Here is a 19914-nt window from a genome sequence, read left to right as displayed (position 1 = left end):
GATTTTAATGAAATAAGATAATTTTATTCTGCAAAACGAAGTTGCCCTAGTGCGACAAGGTTTTTCACACTAAATACTGATATAAGCGATCATTGGTTAAACTAAATTTTCATCTTTCCATTCGCCAAAGACTGTTCACTTTGCGAGACAAGTGACCAATGAGCAACCGAAGTCTTTTGTGTATCTGTCGTTATTTAGAATATTCGTGTTTCAAAATACGAAATCCCGCAATATTCAAAAACTAGTTACCTGAAAAAGAGAGAACTTTTGTCATTATTATTTTTGTGGCGTAATTTCAAATGTTTTCTTAACAGTTATTTTCTTTACATGCCGTTTTAAGGAGCAACTCTTTGAAAATGAGTGTTTCAGAATTATTTTTGGACACATTAAATAAATTGCAGTTTCCAAGAGTAGACAAATATAATTGCAGCGATTTTGATTCACTTCTTTCGGATCCAGAATTGAAATCTTTCATACAGAGTTTGTCTTCTTTAAATGAAGAAAATGTTTTATCGACCGAAGAGCTAGAGGAGTGAGAAAATTTTTTCAAATTATTGTTATCTTAAATTAAACTTCTTGAACATATAAAAATATAAATGTATATTGCATGCATGTCTAAAAATTCTCTATAATAGTTTATTCTATTATTTGGATTATTTTAGTTAGCCGTTTTTTAAAGCTATGTTAGTATTAAACCCATATTCTAAACTATTCCATTATAATTTTGATTTCTAAAATTAAAAGATTCTTGGTATAATTATTTCTCATAGCGTATTATCCCAAATTTATATGCTTGGTTATGATGTCAATATGAAACTAATCTAGCTAATGTAAAACTAACTTTGAAAGTATAGAGTCTAAATATCATTAAAAAATTATCAATTAATAATTTTTCATTAATTTAATTAATCATTTGTATTAATTAAATTAATGAATTAGTATAATTTTAATCAGTTGTTGTTAATAATCTTTGAAATAATATTTAGGCATAATATGTCAGTATTTTTTTTTTGATATCTGATTATCACATTGTAAAGAGGATTAAAATTTGCAATAACTTTTTTTTTTTTTTTTTTTTTGCATTTTTATAATATGATTGCGTTACTAAGCTTTCTTAATGCCTTTTTTGCTGAGTTTGTCTAACTATCTTTGCTATCTTTCTTTATATTACTTTACTTCTTTTGATATTAATTAGAAGAACCAATTCAATTAGCAGAACCATGTTTGTTGTAATGATGGTATAAATGTAATCTGGTGTTTTCTTTTATTTATGTAAATTTATTTATTGTTTTTAAAAAATTTTGTTCTATTTTAGTGTTAATTTGCATCTTAGTTTCTTTCTCTTTTTTTTTTCCACTGTCATTTTCATAATTTATATAATTATTATATTGGCTTGAAATTTATTGGTCCTTCTATTATTACTTTATGAACTTGAAATTGCAACAAAACATCTTATATTAAAATGTTAATCTTATAAAATTTAAATCCAAAATGTATCAGTATTGAAAATTTACTTGTAAGAAAACTGCACATATTTTTATAGATATTTAGCCATACCTGCTGATGAATTAGAATATTTGGAAAACTTAGCACATTCAGATGATTCATTTTTAGAAGAATCTTCTGAAGAAGAAGAGAGGTAACTATCTATTTTTAAAAATTTTTGAAGGAAAAAAAAATAACAAAAACAACTTATAATAATAATCCTTATTTTTATTAAATATATTTGTAAAAAATTCTTACTTTACCTCATTTAAATATGAAATTGTTTGTTTCATTCCATAAGCTATCGTCTTATGTCATTTTATTCAATATTTTATTTTTTAGATATTTTCTTTATGATTGTGATTTAATTCAAATAATTTAAAATAACTCAGCTCATTAAAAATGTTTGTCGCTGATCTGTATTATTAATAAGATATTCTTTTCTAATTTTTTTAAAAACCCACTAATTGTCAATTTGAATTTTATCTTATAATTTTATTTTGATTGTATTTTATTTAAATGGTTGTGTGTTAATTCTTGTCTATTGTTTATATACTTGTTTCAGAGAGGAGCTGAAATTCCTTCAGAAACATCTTTCATTAATTGAAGCATATAATGAAAATCTTGAAAGGCAGAAAGAAAAACTCAAGTTTGTATTTTCATTTTTTTTAATTTCATTTCATTCAATAACATTTTTTAGTACAATTTCATTTGTGGACTCCATATAAAAACCTGTTAAATCTTAGTGATAGTTTGCCAAATTTTTTCATCAGTGTATTTTTGTTGTTGTTACAACACAAAAAAGTTCAAATCTTCAAGCTTATTGATAAATAGGATCTGTTAAAGTAATAATACTTAACTTTTAATCAAAAATATCATGTTCTTTTGATTCTTTTTGCCTTTCCCCAACAAATAAATTAATCAACTTACCTAAAAGCATTTTGAACTGAATCAAAATTTCTTTTTCACACACATGTGTATAGGAAGAGAGGGTGCACATAGAGAAATATAAAGAAGTTTTAAAGTCTAAATGAAGGTAATAATTCAGAGATATTGTCACGAATAAGAAAAGCAAACTTATCATCTAAAGGAATGGGTTGTTTTTTTTAAATATCAAATGTGTTTATTCTCATTACTGACAATCTATAGACCTTCTACAAAAAAAGAAGAAATTCATCTCAATATTTATATTTATTAGGTATAATATTTCTTTATTTTGGTAACTTTCAAAGCATGTGTCAAAGATCTGAATGAATTTTTCACCAGTATTTTAATACCATTTGTTGAAACATAAAAACATTACTTTTACTAGCCGCCTTTGGCGACCAGCCGGTTCGCCAATCTTAATGTTCGTTAAAATTTTAATAATTAAATATTTTATGCAATTTCTACTTTAATAGCTTCTTCATCAAAATATTTTAAAACTTCAAATTTTGATTATCATATAATTCATTCATAATATTATAAAGGCCTTCAGTCATAACGTAATATGTATCTCTCTCATTTTCTGTTAGCACCCGTAGAATTTATGCTTTAAATTAAAGTGGAAAGAATTTATCTTCAATTAATATAATAATATTTTTTACTGAAACAAAGCATTTTTTTATAATCTGATTACTGAAAATAGAGTCACTCAGCGTTTAAACTTTATGGGCACTAAAGAATATCTTTTTAAATTTATGTAATATCTCAAGAGTTGGTCAACAAAATTTTCTTAGATTCATTATGAGCAGATCGATTCATTAACAATGTTTAAATTTAAATGCATCAAACACTAAGAAAATAAAACGAATCGTTTAAAATAAACGGTTGAAAACAGGTTTTAAAAAAAAAACTACTTAAAAAACGATGTACTTAAAACTATAAGCATATACAAAAAATATATAACTAACATAAATACAATTTACTTACAAAAGCATGCAACTAACCCAAAAATAATTTAAATCATCCATTGATAACGTTGTCATGGCAACCATCAGAACAGAATGCGCATGCGTGAATTTTCTTCGCCGGTTACGTAACGCAAATACGTGATTTTTTCTACGCCAGTTGGGGTAACGCTATGCGGATTAGAAATTTTTAATTTCCTTTATTCTGTTTTATTTTAATTCAAAAGTACTTCAGAATGAATCTGAAAGATTGATTCATTAACAATGTTTAATTTTAAATGCATCAAACATTAAGAAAATAAACAGAACCGATTGAAATAATCCGCCGAAAAATTTTAACCCTAGCCTCATTACTGTTGGGAGAAAAAAAACTGAAGCCTTTCTCGTTTGGCGCTGGGGATAATGGAAGATTGTTTTTGGCGGTGGGGAAAATGGAAGATTTTTTTGGCGGGAAAGTTAGTTTTTAATTAATAATTAAAATTCTAATTAAAAATTCGAAAAAAGAAACCCCAGGTGCACATTCCCAACCTCCAAGGTATACATGTACCAAATTTGGTAGCTGTATGTCAAACGGTCTGGCCTGTAGAGCGCCAACACACACACACACATTGAGCTTTATTATAAGTATAGATTAATGTAAGTAGATAAAGCCTATATGGTGTTTCTAAAGTTCATCAATTCAGAATACTCCTCAAGTGTTTTCTTATTATACATTCTTGAGACTGCTTGTAATGATAACTAGATGTCTGCATCTGAGTTCATCTAACTAAGTAGTTGATAAAATAGTATATTCTAAATATTTATTACTGAAAAAAAATCAAATTTGTACAAGTTCAAATTAAAGAAACTAGAAATTTCTTTTTTTGGTAATTCATACTGAATTTAACATCAAAGATATATTTTTATTTTGTGTTTTGGAGATCAATGAAATATAGTGCTCTCCCCTTTTCCACTTTCTCATTTAGTGAGACTATCTTGAATTAAAATCTTAAAAGTGTTCTTGTTTCACATATTTTCAGAATGGTGAGGTAAATGTTTCTATATTACATAAAACATTAATCATTACATTTTAAACTATAATCAATATCAGTATTTCCTATCTTTAAAATCATGATTACAATTACGTGTTCCTTTTTTAAATCTTGGCTGAAATACTATAATTTTCCCTTTGTTGTTCAGTATGAAAGATTTCAGTTTCAGAATCCCACGCTTATAGCATTTGTCCATTCTAAATAGATTTTTTTTTTTTTGTCTCAAAATTTAGTTTTTTTTTTTTTTTTTTTTAAATCCTTAAATAAACTTTTTTACATACATTGTTTTAAATAATATTGACACAATATTGGCTGAAAAGAAATTTCAAGCTATTTTTCAACAACTTTTAGAAATGAAATTTTTTTCATTGATTATGATGATTATTTTATATATACCCCATATATGTAAATACAGCTCTGGGAAGTGAGGGAAGTGAGGAATGCTATAAAACTAAAATAACTTCTTAGTCTTAGATCAAAGACCAGCTTCTGTTGATCTTATGAGAAAAAACCTTACAAAATAATAAGTTTCCGATTGTAAAATGTGTAATAGAGTTTCTGATAAATCATAATAAAAGCTATAGACTTTTTTTTTTTCTTGTTCAAAAAGTTTTAAAGAAACTTCATTGTTTTTAAATATATAATCATTATTCATACGTGTGTTTTTTTTCCCCAAGTACTTTTGATTATTCCAAGTATTCAGTATTCATATTATTCTTAGGAGCTGCTGTTATGCTTCATTAAATGGCTTGAATTCAAATAATCAGCTGTTATTTTTATATCTCATTAGTGGCAAGCATCCTATTTACAGGGCAGTTATATTTTATTTCCATGGTTAATCTGAATGCATTCTATTGTTTCCCTTTTCCTTTTTTATATATATATTATATTTATTATTCCTATTATTATTATTGCTTTGTTTAACAAGTTTTAAATAATTTTTTTTTTTAAAATAGTTTCAAATATTATAAGTTTAGAGTTTTTTTTTTTTTTTTTTTAGTCAGTTTTAGGACACTATATGACAAATTTAGTATATTTAACGAAACTTTTTATATATATCTGGGAAAAAGTTTTTTCAATAATTTTTTACTAGCTTTTGATAATTTTTCTGAAAAAATTGTATATAATAACAAAAGTGTATATAAGTTAAGCATTGACAAATTAATTTTTAAATTGACTGCCAAAAATATAAAAATGCTGTTTTGTGAAATAAGCTACCCACTGACTTTGCATTGTTCTACAATTTTAATAATATAAGTAATCAATATATCCTTTTCCCTCAGATTTCATCACATTCATCTTTTGACAGAAAAGGATAAGTGTAAAAAAACATTTAGTGATGCAAAAAAGTTGTATGATGAATACAATGTGCAGAATGTCTCTCATGCCGAGACTGAGGTAATGTATTAGTGAAAGCTTTCCTTTTCATCTAACAAAAAGCAATTCAAAAATAATTATTGGGGGAAAAAATTAGAAAAAAATGTGCAAGTGATAATAAGTAGTAATTTTTAAATATATATCAGTGATTTACTGCCACAATTGGATTCAACAAACTCTGATTAATATTTGTTGTATAGATTCTATTTGATCAAAAAATATATTATAAATAATAATGAACATATATTTTATATATTATTGAAAATTAGTTTTTTTATTGAAAGCTCCAGTTTTATTTGAAGTTATATGTTGGGGCTTTGGCAGACACTTTGTGAATTTATTCCATTTTCTTATCTTAGAAAATAGATACTAGGGTCTTTGAAACCAATGGACACACTCGCATATCAATATTGGATTGTTTAGAGAAAAGTTGCAAATAAGTGTTATTTTGAATTTCGCAATAAAAATTTTATTGGTTCATAAAAGATAATGCCAATTTAAGTCTTTATATTTTTCAATTTTTAAAGTGAAATAAGCCTTAAGAATATTTTAAAGATTTCATGCCTAAAATATTTTTAAAGATGAAATTTTAAAAATTTGTTTATCTTAAAACTATTCTTTTGTATTTTATGGATGGTATTTTTTATACAATTGACATCTTTTGTGTTTTAAATTTAATTTTCTCTGTATTTTGTGAAGAAAAATATCTTTGGCTAAGTGCAAAGAATGGTTATATCTACGTATTAAGTGATAATTAACATAGAATTTTAATAATTTTACATCATGTGAAAATTACAATTTATTAATAATAAAAGATAAAGTAGTTGAACATAAATAGTTATCAAAATTACCAAGTGATTGTAAATCTAAAATATGAATTGGATCAAATGTGTATGATCTTGGATTTCTTTTATGTGAGTTGATTTGTAAATAAAGAGTAGAATTTCATTTTATGCCAATTAAACTTTCAGAAGATCATTACTTTTACTGTAAAAATCTTTAATAAATTATGCAAAACCATTTAATTACTAAGTTAAAATATTTTTTTTAAAATAAATGTAACTTTATGATATTACCATCCTTTAAAAAATCAAAAGCCTTTCAATTGTTACTTTATATATCTGAATTTTTACATTTCTTTTCTCATATATTTATAAATTTATATATAAGAATTATTTTTATCATATTTTATTAAAAATATAATGATGAAAAATAGCAGATTGGATAAGCTAAAAGTATTGTATGCATTTTAATTTTTTATATGTTATTTATTTGAAATTTTTTTTTTTTTCTATTTGTATTTTCTATAATATTTGCTCCTTATCAGTTTGTTTCAGCTATGCTTTCAACTTCTAATCTTATTGGTGAACTTCAGTCTGTTATAAGTGAATCTGATTGCAGTAATAAACTTACTCCATCATCAAGTTTTAAAGGCATTGAAAATTATTTTGAAGAAGAAAAGCAACTTGTGAAGTGTATTGAAGATTTTTTGCATAAAGACATAGAAGTATGATTGTATTTCAATTAATGGTTCTAGTCTTGATAATTATAAAATAAACAAAAAGAAACTTCTATTCAAAGTAACTTTTTAAAAATGTAAATTATTAATGATGGCTCTTTGGATTTCTTAGTATGTTTCAACTTTAAAAAATATTGCAATCATGTGTATCTTTTTTTTTTTTTTCATATGAAACTCTTTCTTATTATTGAATAGCCCAGTCTGCATAAGAAGAATTAATGTTGGTTCTAAATTCCACATTCTTTTCATGATTTATCATGTAACATGAGTGTAACAATATGCTATAATGAAAAATAATTACATTTATTTTTACGGGCATGTACTGAAACTAACATTTTATGTATTTAATTTTAAAACTTTTTAGATTAATCGCATTATTATGAGTACTTTTAAATAACAAGGAAGGGTTGATTTAAAAAAAGGAAATTTCAAGCCTCTGATTTTAAAAAAATTAAATAATAATATCAAACTTATGAATAATGAGAATTACCTTTTTATCAACATGAAAATAAACCTTGTCTTTTTATTTTAATAATTAGTTTTAAAATCAGTAAGGTTATGCGAGTTAAAAAGTCTGAATGCATTTGTAAATATTCGACTTTATATCAGGAACTTAATTTCTGGATTTTGCGACCAACTTTGCATAGACATTTTTTAAAATTACAATTACTGATTAATTTCTTATAGGAAAATTTAGTTTACCTTCCTCATCTGTTATGCCAGTATAGTAAAATTTATGTTCTGCATCTATTAACTATTCTTCTTAGACTGTATATATATTTATTTATTATGAACTATTTAAAAATTATTTATTATTACTTTTTTCTCTAATCTACCTGAAAAATCTTTTTACAATTTAAAAAAAGAAAAATTGAATTATTTTTTTTATTTTAAGCTCAATTTGTAACTGAAATACTTTATTACAGTTAACAGAGGATCCTGCTCAGTTTACAGTAAAATTGCCTGGATTATCACAAAAAGATATGCAAAGAGAAGTTTGTTTTTTGCGTAAAGTGTAAGTTAACAAATTTCTGTATATTTGTTGTTTTAAGATAATGTTAATCATTAAAAAATGCACAAATATGTTCATTAAAGTTTTAAAATATTTCATAAAAAGACATTTATATTTTTCAAACATCTACTTTTCTTATTTTAAATATAGCTTTTTCATAAATGAACATGCACATAGTTACTTTTAACGTTATGAAGATATTTCAGAAATATTGATAGTTTTATAATGATATAAATTTTTTTCTTATGTTAGCAATGAATTATAAGAAAGTTGGACTTCATCATTTTTTTTATGATAATGCAATTTTTCATCAGATAAATATTTCTGTTGTCCTATTTTTGGTGCTTTTTTAAAAAAAAAATAACCATATAATGCTATAAAAAATTATTTTGAAAATTAAGATCCAGTACTATGGGGTATGGTTAAAAAGTCAAATAAGATCAACAACAATAAAATTCCTTTATTCTATGAAAACACACAGGTAACAAAATGCAGCCAAAGAACACATAAGAAAAGCATTTATAGCAACCAGCAGCATATAAACATTAAATTGATAGTAAATGACAGTAATAAACAGTGATAGTAAATGATTTCTCATGACTATTCACGCCTCTCAATCATCTGCTACTCTCCACTAATTACTCATTTGAACTGAACTCAACTGCTGACTTAGTTTTGTCTCCTGGCATTTTATAGTTCCAAGTCAAAGGGGGAAAATATTCTAAAAAATTCAACGTAGCTCCAATCCTAATGAAGCTGTCAACAAAATTCCTATTTTTTTCTGGAATGTTTTATTGCCAAGCCCAGGTCATTGATACATCATCCAACAGAGCTACCCACAAAACTATCTTCTTTGTCAAGAGGTGTATTGTCTAAAAAACATTATAAGTTCATATATATATATATATATATATATATATATATATATATATATATATATATATATATATATATCATTGTATTTAAGCTATTCCATGTCATTTATTATGCCTTAATAGAATATGATTTTCACAACTAGTGGATCATAAATTAAATCTTTTGTTCTTTTGAAATATTATGTGCATACAATTTTTCATATTAATTCTTTTCACACTTAAATATTCTCACATTTCTTTAATAAAGATATGTAGAAATTTAAGTGTTTTATTTTATATGGCTATAATTGAGGTTTAACTAGTTGAGAATCGTTATCTCAAGATTTTTTTCCCCCCTTAAAAAGCTACATGGTTGAAATGATAAAATCTGATGATAAATATTTTATAAACTAAACATTTTTTCTTTCCTTCTTTTTTACAATGGGTTGGGAATGATATATTTTTCAATGACTCCCAAGGAACCTATATATTCACTTGGCCTGTCCTTGACTCCTGTCATTTTTATTAATCTGTTTTTATATTGAGTATGATAACATTTATATCGAGTATATATTTTATGGTTGTAATAATATAATACAATTGTTCTTACAATCAACACTCAAATGTAAATCACTCTTCTGAGAATTTTTTTAAGGATGTTATCCTATTCAGCTTCAAAACAAATATGGCCATTATATATAAATTCTGTGTGATATAAATTGATACTTTTAACTGTGCGTTAAAAACTGACAAGTTAACAAAGTCTATTGATTTAAAATTATTTTTCAAAATGTGTCACTTATCACAGAATTTTATGGAATTCACTGAGAGATAATAATATAATTTTAATTCTTTTTGAATCCATACTCCTATATTGTGTAACAATATCCTACTGACATATTGATGTATTTTAATTGTGTATAGTTCTTAAAACTTTCTTGATCAATATATTGATTGATAAATTAAATTCTTTCTCTTCCAGATTTAAATCTGCAAGAATAGATGAAATAGAAGCTTTGAGTCAAAGCAAAAAGCTTTCAAAGGTGGTTCAGTTTTATACAAACTTTGAAGAAAAACATTATCCTCATGTTTTTGAAATATCTTCTGTTCAGTTACAGTATGTATTATTATTATTTCATGTTAATTCTTAGCATATTATATTTGACAGTAGGTGCATTCTTGATGTTAGTAAATTATTTAATATGTTCTAAATTATTATTTTCACAATATATAGTACCAATTTTTAGATCAATTATAATTGCATCAAAGTTTGAAGGCAGAAAAATTAATTCTCTTTAGAAGAGTGTATCATCCATATCTTTTTTCTGCTTTATGGCACTCCCATACTCAATAAGTTGTCATTCTTCTTTCATAATAACATATTCTACCATCTCATTGAAAAGACACTTTAAAAAAAATGTTACTAGGAATGTTTTTTTTTTTTTCTTTTTCTCAAATTATCTTTTGACAGTGACTTCCTTTAATTCAATCTATCCTCTATTCTGAGTCCAGGACTATATGAACATCTAGAAGTAAATTTTAAAACAAATGCAGGGGAAAGCAACTATTTTTTGTCCAAAGAAAAATTTGACTTTTATTATTTGGATTTCTTCCAATTTCTTGCATCTCATAAGTTTTTCAAGATAGTATCTATTCTGTGAAGTAAACTTATAAGAATCTGTATCAATTAATTATCTTCAAAAACTATTTTGAGGGAAATGACATTAAATGTCAATAAATTCTTTTGATGAAAAATGTTGTCTTGAAAATAAGAAAGCAAGTAAAGAAAATACATTATCTTGCCCAGGAAAATAATTGACAAAGAAAATACTGTTTTGAACAAAGGAATGGTTGAGATAAGTATCTTGAGAATACTTGTCATGAAGCCTTTTGTAAACTGATAACAATGCACTTATAAAAAAGTCAAGAGAAAAAGAGTAATATCAATCAGATACAATATGATGATCAGATACAAAATTGATTTAATTTGAACATTCATCAGTTCTTTATTTTTATATTTATTTATTTTGTTATGCATTTCTAATGGTATGCATAGTATCTTTGGTAAACCTTATCTGGTTATTCTATGCACTATTAGATTTTATTTTTGTGATTTTTTTTAAGGTTTTAGAATTTTATCTTAATTTTAAATCTTATCATGTTGTGTTCTATTGAGGACTGCATAGCATTGTCATTCACATTATGCTTATTAAAAATGAAAGAATTGTTTTCCTATTTTATTTATTTATATATATTTTTAAATGCTTGTTTTCCTCTTCCTTTTTGTCATTTTTATGATTATAAGTAGTTCAAAATTGATTAAATTATTACATCTTTGATAATTGAATTAAAAGCGTAATGAGCTTCTTTAGGGATGAATTTATACCTTCCTGTAGGATAATTTCGTGATTATTTTGCTCACAGCTACTGTTAAGTTTTAAACTCAACATTTCTATTAGCTCTTAAAAAGCAAGTCATAACACAAAAGTGTATTGATTCTGATAAAATATTAACTATCAAATTCATTAGAAGCGATAATTGCATTATCTTTATTGGGGATATTCTTTTAAATTCCCAAATATAAACTTTTAAAATCTATTTTTGAAGTGGATTTTGTTGGATAAAACCAATCAAATTTAGTAAAAGAATATCGCATAAGGTATATGTTCTTAATTGTACTTTCTAAAAAGTCCAAATTTTTATACACTTTAGTATTTCCAAACTGTTTATCTGTATCTAAATTAATGAACACAAATTATTTTCAGGAATAAGTTGGAAGTAGAAAACATTAAATATCAACAACTGATTGAGAAGGAAAATGTGTTGAAATTGTGTTTATCAAAGGCTATAAATGAAAATGTTGATGCCCAATGCTGTAAAATAGGCACTGCATGCTCTAAAGAAGTTCTGCAGGCTTATGGCAGTTATTTGGGAAAAATTCAAGTTGTAAGTAAAAAACATGCATTCATGTCTTACTCCTCTCCCCAATTTCTTTTGTTTGTGTGCAGTGTTTTTTTAATATATATGTAATGATATTTTAAACTCTAGTTTCAATTCTAATTAATTTTCAAAGTTTTATCTTAATTCAGCCTATAGTAACTTCATTCGAAAATATTCTCTTATTTGTTGATCCCATTCCACTTTTTCTATTTAATTAATTCAACTGAAGCTTTGTAAAAATGCTTTTCTCAGCGATTCCCATGCTCCAAGTGAAGCGATAAGAAATTGCTGATCTAAACAAATTCTTCTAAAAGATCCCTATGATTAAGGTATATAAGACCAGGGATAAATTATTTTTCTCTTTTTTTACACTAATATGCTCTTGTGTCATGATGTGAGCAGATGTACCTTGTCTGTGCCTCTTGTAAATAAATCGTTCCTCCCGGAATGGAAATAAAATAAAGTTAAAAACTCAAAGATTCTTCGCTCTCTTCAGCCATGATTCTGTTTCAAAAAATAATGCTTATGTATGATACTCGAATAATTTTGATTTTGTTTTAGATTTTGTTTTGTTGTTAGATTTTGTTTTCTTACATTAACTGTATAATAATAATTGGAAAAAAAAAAAAAGCAACATTAATCTTCGTGATTAGTATGTTTTGAAAGATGAACTTCTATTGAAATACAGTTTCTTTAAGGAGTAAGCTTTCAAACCTTTCTATAGTGATTATGACTACAATTTAATAATTCAAAACTATCATTTGTCATAGAAAAAACCTGATATTTTATAAATAATTTCCATGATGAAGCAAAATGCGTAATTTTTGAAAATTTATTAGTAATTTCATTACATCATTATGGTAAATTATTTCCCCTTTTTGTTCTCGAATGCTTAAAGAAAAAGCCTTTTTACTGTAAAAGATTGGTGAGTAAGTTCTTGAAATTCATGTGTGTGTGTTATATAAACATGTGTATATTTTGAGAATTCTTAGTAAGACATTGACTTCCATATTGTTTAACATATTTTCTTTCATTTCACTCACATGTGGGCAAATTTAGTGCCTTCTGGTACTTGTGCAAAATTACAGAGGGTTTCCAGATCTGAGAATTGATTTTATATATATATATATATAGGAAATAAGAATTAAAGCATAATAAAAACAGAATTTCTGATTTGTGCTTAAATTTTGCGTAATTTATGTTTTTTAAATTTTTGGAAATAATATCTGTATTCTAAAACAATAAAAAAATTAATTGACCTATTTATTTTTTTAATTCTGCATTTGAGAAAACAAAGTGAATAAATAATAAAAATAATAAAAACATGATCCAGCTGGAAAGCTGGATCAGCAGCAATCCAGCACTCCAGCTTTCTTCCATAAAACAATTTATATGAATATTTCTAGCAAACAATACTTTGCACATTTATATCCAAAACATATACTGAACTAAAAATGTAATATGATAGACTTATCATTCACTGGTTAGAAAAATAATCAATATGAAAAAGAATTTATTCTATAAAATCTGTAACCTAAGAATAATCAGTACTTGAATATTGATGAAACTATATTGAAAGTTCTGTTATCAATCCATTGAAAAGAATATCGTTGCAAAAATTATTTAATAAAATATAGGTTGAAAGCACCTAATAAAGTCATATGTAATTATATGCTGTTTGTTGCTTATATTGGATAAAATATATTGGATTTTATTTATTGTAGTTTTTAATTATAAATATTAGACATAAGCATAGTTGGCAGATTCTGTTATTAGATACGAGTGTTAAAACACAATTATTATTAATTTCAAAACTCTTGGAAAATGTTTGATTCTTGTTACAGTGGAGTACAGATATTTTGTTATAATGGGTGATTTATTAAATTACACACTTAGCAACATTTTTACATTTTAATAAAATTTCTGAAAATCATTGTGATTGTTATTATATTTTTATGTTTTCTGATTTTCAATTTTTTAATACAGTAATTGCATTTTCGATAATTTTTATAATATGAATGCATTTTTATAATATGAGTTGCCACTTTTTTTCCCCCACCATTATTGGTTAGCCCTTGGAACATTTAATCAGTCAGAGATCAAGATTAGAAATTGTTTTATTTTATCTTGATGCCTACAAAAGAAAGCTCGAAGATATTAAAAATTTAGTGCAGAACACATCTACTTTTATAGAAAAGGAAAAATCAGAATTTCATATAAGAAAGGTAAGAAGACCAATTTTATGAGCATTTATATTTGTTTGATTTTTTAAAAATTAAAATATAATTTTAATTTAATATAATGCATACATAGAGATTTATTACTTCTGATCTTAATATTTTTAACTTCTAGCTATATTTGAAATTATGTTAGTTATTTCAACTTAAATTATTACAAAAGTTGAAATACAAAATTATTTATGTAAACTGTAATTTACTTTGGATACAAAGTAATGCTTTACCTAACAAAGATAAATATATTTAGTGCAGCAAAACCAATTCATTTTAATTCTGTTATTTTATTTTTAAAATCTATTAAAATGGTTAAGTCTATATGTGGTTTAACTTATTACTTCATAAATTAAGAAAATAAAGAAATAAAATCTTTTTATTTCTTTATTGTACATTTATAAGAAAACATGCTTAAATGTGTTTACTTGCTTTGTATTTAACACATTGACAGAATTAATATAGGGTTTACTATTGCATCAGGAAAATGCAGAAAATTCAGGGAATTGAAAAATCACCTATAAAACAGAAAAAACAAGCAATCCTGATATTTTCTTTAAAAACAGGGAAAGTATAGAGAATTTTAAATTTCCGACCCCTCCCCCTTCCCCATTTCGAAATGTTTCTCTCTTTAACCACAGTAAGAATAAAAGATTGTCACCATAAAACTAAATACAAAACAACATTTTTTGTGAATGTTTAAACCATTAAAGTGATCCTTTTTCTACTTGCGCTGATTTATGCAGAAAAAAGAGTAATTTCCAAGACTGAGAAAATAAAGTTCAATGTTTGAATAGAGCTCCTAAAACTAAATTAGATAATTTTTTACAGAAAGTTTTATATTTGTGAAAAATATTACTGAGCAAAATTTGAACGCATGCCTACAATTTTTGTTGTTTTAAAACAAAATAAAAACAGAAAGCATTATTATGTAAAAAGCGAATGGTTGATTTGCACCAACCTCTTTATTCTGAAGTACAAATTTTCCTTGCATATTTAGAATGTGTCAATATCTTATTTGAAATTTTTCTTAAAAAAACTAAAAAATAACAGCTTGATTCATTCGATTAAGAAATTCGTTTAGATCATTTCTATTTTGAGTAAGGTGCCTGTGAATGAAAACAATGAAGTAAACAATCAGAGTTAAAAATTAACTATTTACATTTAATCCATTTTCACTTTTAGTTGAAGAATATAGACTTTTAAAGCCTAATTTTTAAACATTTATGGGTTGTAATCATTCTGCCTTTTTCCCCTCTAATAACAAATCAGTAATCAGCCAATCTTTGGAATAAGTTGTTTTAACAAAGCCACTATGCCTTAGCCATATGAAATAAATCCTAGGAGGAATTTAAAAGTAATATTGTAAGATTTTGTTAGCTTGCCAATGAAGGCTTTTTTTTTTATTGTAGTCAATTACAAAATATTCATATTATTTTGATTTTGTTGTTTTCTTTTATTATAATAAGTACCTACAACATCTGTTTGCAATTGATGACGTAGGTCTAAACTTAAAATTTAATTTAGTTTAGATTTTTTGCAGAAAATTGTTAGAATTTTAAGAATATTCAGTTGTCATATTTGTATTTCATTGTGTATGGAGTGATAGCATACCATTTTACTTTGTTATGCACATTTTAAAGAATTTTTTCAAATGTTTACTTTTAATTTTACTGTCATGAATGAAATGCAAATTATTAATATTTTGATTTAAATTCATTTGATTAGTTTGAAACACATCATTACTTGAGTAAAACCTTTTTGTAATCAAGTAGAATAAAATAATAAGCAAAACTTTAATTATTGTTCAGAGCAATTTTTTTTTCATTACATTTTTAAATTTTTTATTGTTCAAAATTATATAATATTTTTTCATAAGTGGTATTTGTAGTTTTGATGTTTGATTATAAAACTGCAATTTATTTCAGTGTCAATATGAAAAAGAAATGGAAAAGCAAATTCCAAAGAAAAGTGAACATTTAAGTGATAAATCAATTTTTCTGCATGCATACGAAATATTGAGTAAGATATCTTGTTTCATTCATGTTTTATTTGATTTATAGTTCATTAAAAAATTAATATAACCTTAAAATGGAATTATCTCATTCTTCAACCATAATAGCCATAAATGAAGTTAATTATTAGCTAATTTTCTTTTTCTTTTGCAGGTAATGCTGAACAATCGGATTTAAGTTTCGTATCCATGAATGATTTAATGCAAAAAGTTGAAAAGCTACATGAAGAGAAAGAAAATATTGAAAAAGTACAGAATAAGAAGTTTAATATTCTTAAACTTTGGTATGTAATTTTGATGTCTTGGAATATTTTATTCTTGTATATGAAAAAATTCTATCATAATTTTAATCTTTTAATAATTTTAATAAAGCAGAAAATTGTTTCAAAAATATGATGCAAATATAGCTAATTTTATGAAAGAATATTACAAATAGTTTTTTACAGTATTATTTGAAATGCATTTTGTTTCATTGCAGGGAGGATGACAGAATTGCTATGGAAAAACTGATATTTAAAGGGAAAAAATTTGCTGATTTATTAGAAAAGGATTCCAGTATCAATAAACATATGAACCAACTTCATTTGAAAGACTCAACTCTGATCAGTGCTATAGCAGAGTTTAATAGTTACAAGAATAAGAAACAAATGGTAAGAGTTATTTTTAATTATGATTTAAATTTTAAGAAAGAAAACTTTTGCATGAAATCTAAATGTTGTAGTACAACTGCGGGTGGAAGAAGTGGAGGGTTGATATAAAAAGTGAATTTTTTATTTTAGTGGCACAAAAAATTATTCAGATTGTTCAGTTTCTTGATTATGCTGACTGGGATGTGCTTCTTTCTATTTATTTCATTTTTCGATTTTTCATTAGAAATGTTGGCATGAATATTACTTTTTTATTTGCATTGCTAAAAAAAGTTTATTTTATCTTCTTACTTTCATGGCACAGATTTTAGCATCACATAAGAAAGGTTAAATATTTTCTCTATAAAACTGCAACGTTGGAAGAATTTTATAATAAATCAGAACTAGTTAAAAATTTATATATATCTGTAAAAGGACAAGAATTATCATGTACTGTGGAGTTTTGTAATAAATTGTATTGTTTCCCACAACTATAGAAATAAAAATCGTGCATTTGGTTATTGCACGTTATGTTTTTTAACGATACTAGCCGCAATGGCAAACAATTAGGTTCATTGGGATCAGTGATAGATAAATTTTCAATTAAACATTTTATGCAACTTGGTCTTAATGGGCTACTTACTATTTTAGAAACCTCACACCATTCTATTCATTGTGTTACGTTTCCCTAATTTTCTGTATCTTTATATATTCATTTATATCACAGAAAAAGAGTAGCAGTGTTTGAAAATGAATGTACTTTAAAAATTTTCACCACTGTTTAATTCTGAAATTAAACCTAACTTGTATAATGAATTTAAAATAATTATCAAAAGCATGCCTTATGCTGAAATGTACTTACTCTTCTAATAACAGAAATTGAAATCTGTCAGATATTAAACAGAATTCTTTCTTAGTTTTCAATAATGGAAAAAATAATATTTGATAAGACAATGAAGATCATTTGGTTTTCATTCACAACAATGAAAGTGTTGTTGAAAAATATATTTAAAAATATCTTCAAAAATTAATTAAATCTAAACTATAGAATGTTACTGCAACTATATTAGTATCATTGAAAAGATTTCATTGTTGTATCAAAGTTTTTCATTGTTGAAATTGTGTAAAAATTAATTTGTAGAATAATGAATGGGATTACATAAAATTTTAAATTATTAAATCTTTATATCTCTACTACTGATAAAAAAGAATGTATATTGGTATGAATACCAATACACATTGGTAGGATACCAATGAAAGTATTGGTATCCTACAGACGAAATTGTTTGATCTAGAGCTGTCAAACTTGGCATATAAATACTATGAAGCCTGAAAATGAGAAAGGAGCACAAAGCAATGTTTTTGAAATTATAATTAGATTGTAAGCAAAGTAAGATTTTTGAATGTTTCCACTATAACTTCTGAAAACATTATTGTGCAAAAATAATTTTTACAGTTTTGAAGTTAAATATATATATATATATATATATATATATATATATATATATATATATATATATATATATATATATATATATATATATTAATGATGATGTAAAATTCTGTAATAAAATATTTAATTAATAAAATTGATGTAATAAAAACGGAAATAAAATTAATTTTTAAGAAAATTTTAAGTATATTTCACAGCAATAATTTTATTGTTATGAATGAAACTTCAACTGTCTTAATTTTTTTTTGTCATATATTCTTCCTTCCATTTTTGAAAACTAAGGAAGAAGAATTCTGTTTAATATCTAAATAATTTATATCTCTATTATTGGTAGAGTAAGGTCCCCCCCCCCTTTTACTTACTAGTAAGATTTCACTCCGGAATCAAGCAATGATGGAAAATTTTTGAAATATTTTAACAATTTTGAAATATTTTAAACAATGCTACTTTTCCATGATATAATTAGATGTATAAAATTGCAAATAGAAAATTGGTGAAATGTATAGCATAATGAATAGAATATCATAATGCTTCTAAAATAGTATGAGAAGTATATCAAAATTTGAAGTTTAAAAATACTTTGCTAGAGAAACCATTAAGAGCAAGAAGTAACTTAAAATATTTATTTGAAAACTTTAATTTAAAATGTTTGAAAACTGATTGTCAAAAATGGTTAATAGTATATGAAAAGTAGTGTATTTGATTTGATAATTCTTCATACAATCTGAAATGTTTGAAAATTTTTGAATTATTTTAGCATTAGGTGCTAGTGACATTAGAATATGCACCACAAATAAATTAAGTAGTACTATGCCTTTCAGTGAAATAAATTTCATACCTTTCTAACAAAGTATTGTTAGAAAGGTATAGCAAAGTATTGTTGCTAAGCTGGAGGAATATAATTTAAAAATAAGCTCCTCTCCTATTTTATTTGTTTTCAGCTTATTAATACTTTGCAATATTTTTATCTTAACAATTTTTCTTTTAACCTGTTCTTCTTCCCTTACAGATACTGGAGAAAAGTTTGAATCAACGACTTGCCAGAAAATTGTTTATTTTTGCATTAACAAACAAAGAAACTTTTGTAAAGTGGCTTGAAAATATTAAAGATAGATGTAAATTTTTAACAGAATAAAATGCCAATATTTGTGAAATATATATATTTTCCAAAACCATTTTCATGAAAAGTTGCAAGTGTTTCGTTTGTTTGCACTAATATATTTCAGAATAATGTGTGTATATATTTAATAGTATTTAAATACTTTTTTTTTTTGTTAGAGTTTTATGTAAATATTAATTTTTAGAATAAATCTGTTTATAAATCTTTTCATATGTTTCATTTGTTATTCAACAAAAAATACATTACAGTGATATCAAATTCTGAGTTCATTATTGTGGAATCCCTTTTCATTTATTTATTGGAATTTGCAAAAATGCTAATGTGGTCTAAAAGTTATTATTCAATCAAACTTGTCTTTCAATAAAA

General features: G+C 24.8%; 1 protein-coding gene across 1 annotated transcript; it reads left to right on the top strand.

Moving 5' to 3' along the window:
- Positions 1 to 164: 164 nt before the first annotated feature.
- LOC129963663 (HAUS augmin-like complex subunit 3) lies at positions 165 to 19651 on the top strand. Its single transcript, XM_056078157.1, has 13 exons — positions 165 to 532; positions 1544 to 1639; positions 2051 to 2134; positions 5689 to 5803; positions 7110 to 7289; positions 8228 to 8316; positions 10150 to 10284; positions 11933 to 12113; positions 14180 to 14332; positions 16264 to 16357; positions 16504 to 16633; positions 16828 to 16999; positions 19438 to 19651. The coding sequence occupies exons 1-13, from the start codon at positions 357 to 359 to the stop codon at positions 19561 to 19563; spliced, it is 1731 nt and encodes a 576-aa protein (XP_055934132.1). The 5' UTR covers positions 165 to 356; the 3' UTR covers positions 19564 to 19651.
- The last annotated feature ends 263 nt before the right edge of the window (positions 19652 to 19914 follow it).

The sequence above is a fragment of the Argiope bruennichi genome, chromosome 3, assembly GCF_947563725.1.
Source record: "Argiope bruennichi chromosome 3, qqArgBrue1.1, whole genome shotgun sequence".
Classification (NCBI taxonomy): Eukaryota; Metazoa; Arthropoda; class Arachnida; order Araneae; family Araneidae; genus Argiope; species Argiope bruennichi.
The sequence above is the reverse complement of the archived record's forward strand: the minus strand, read 5'-3'. Positions and strand labels throughout refer to the sequence as shown.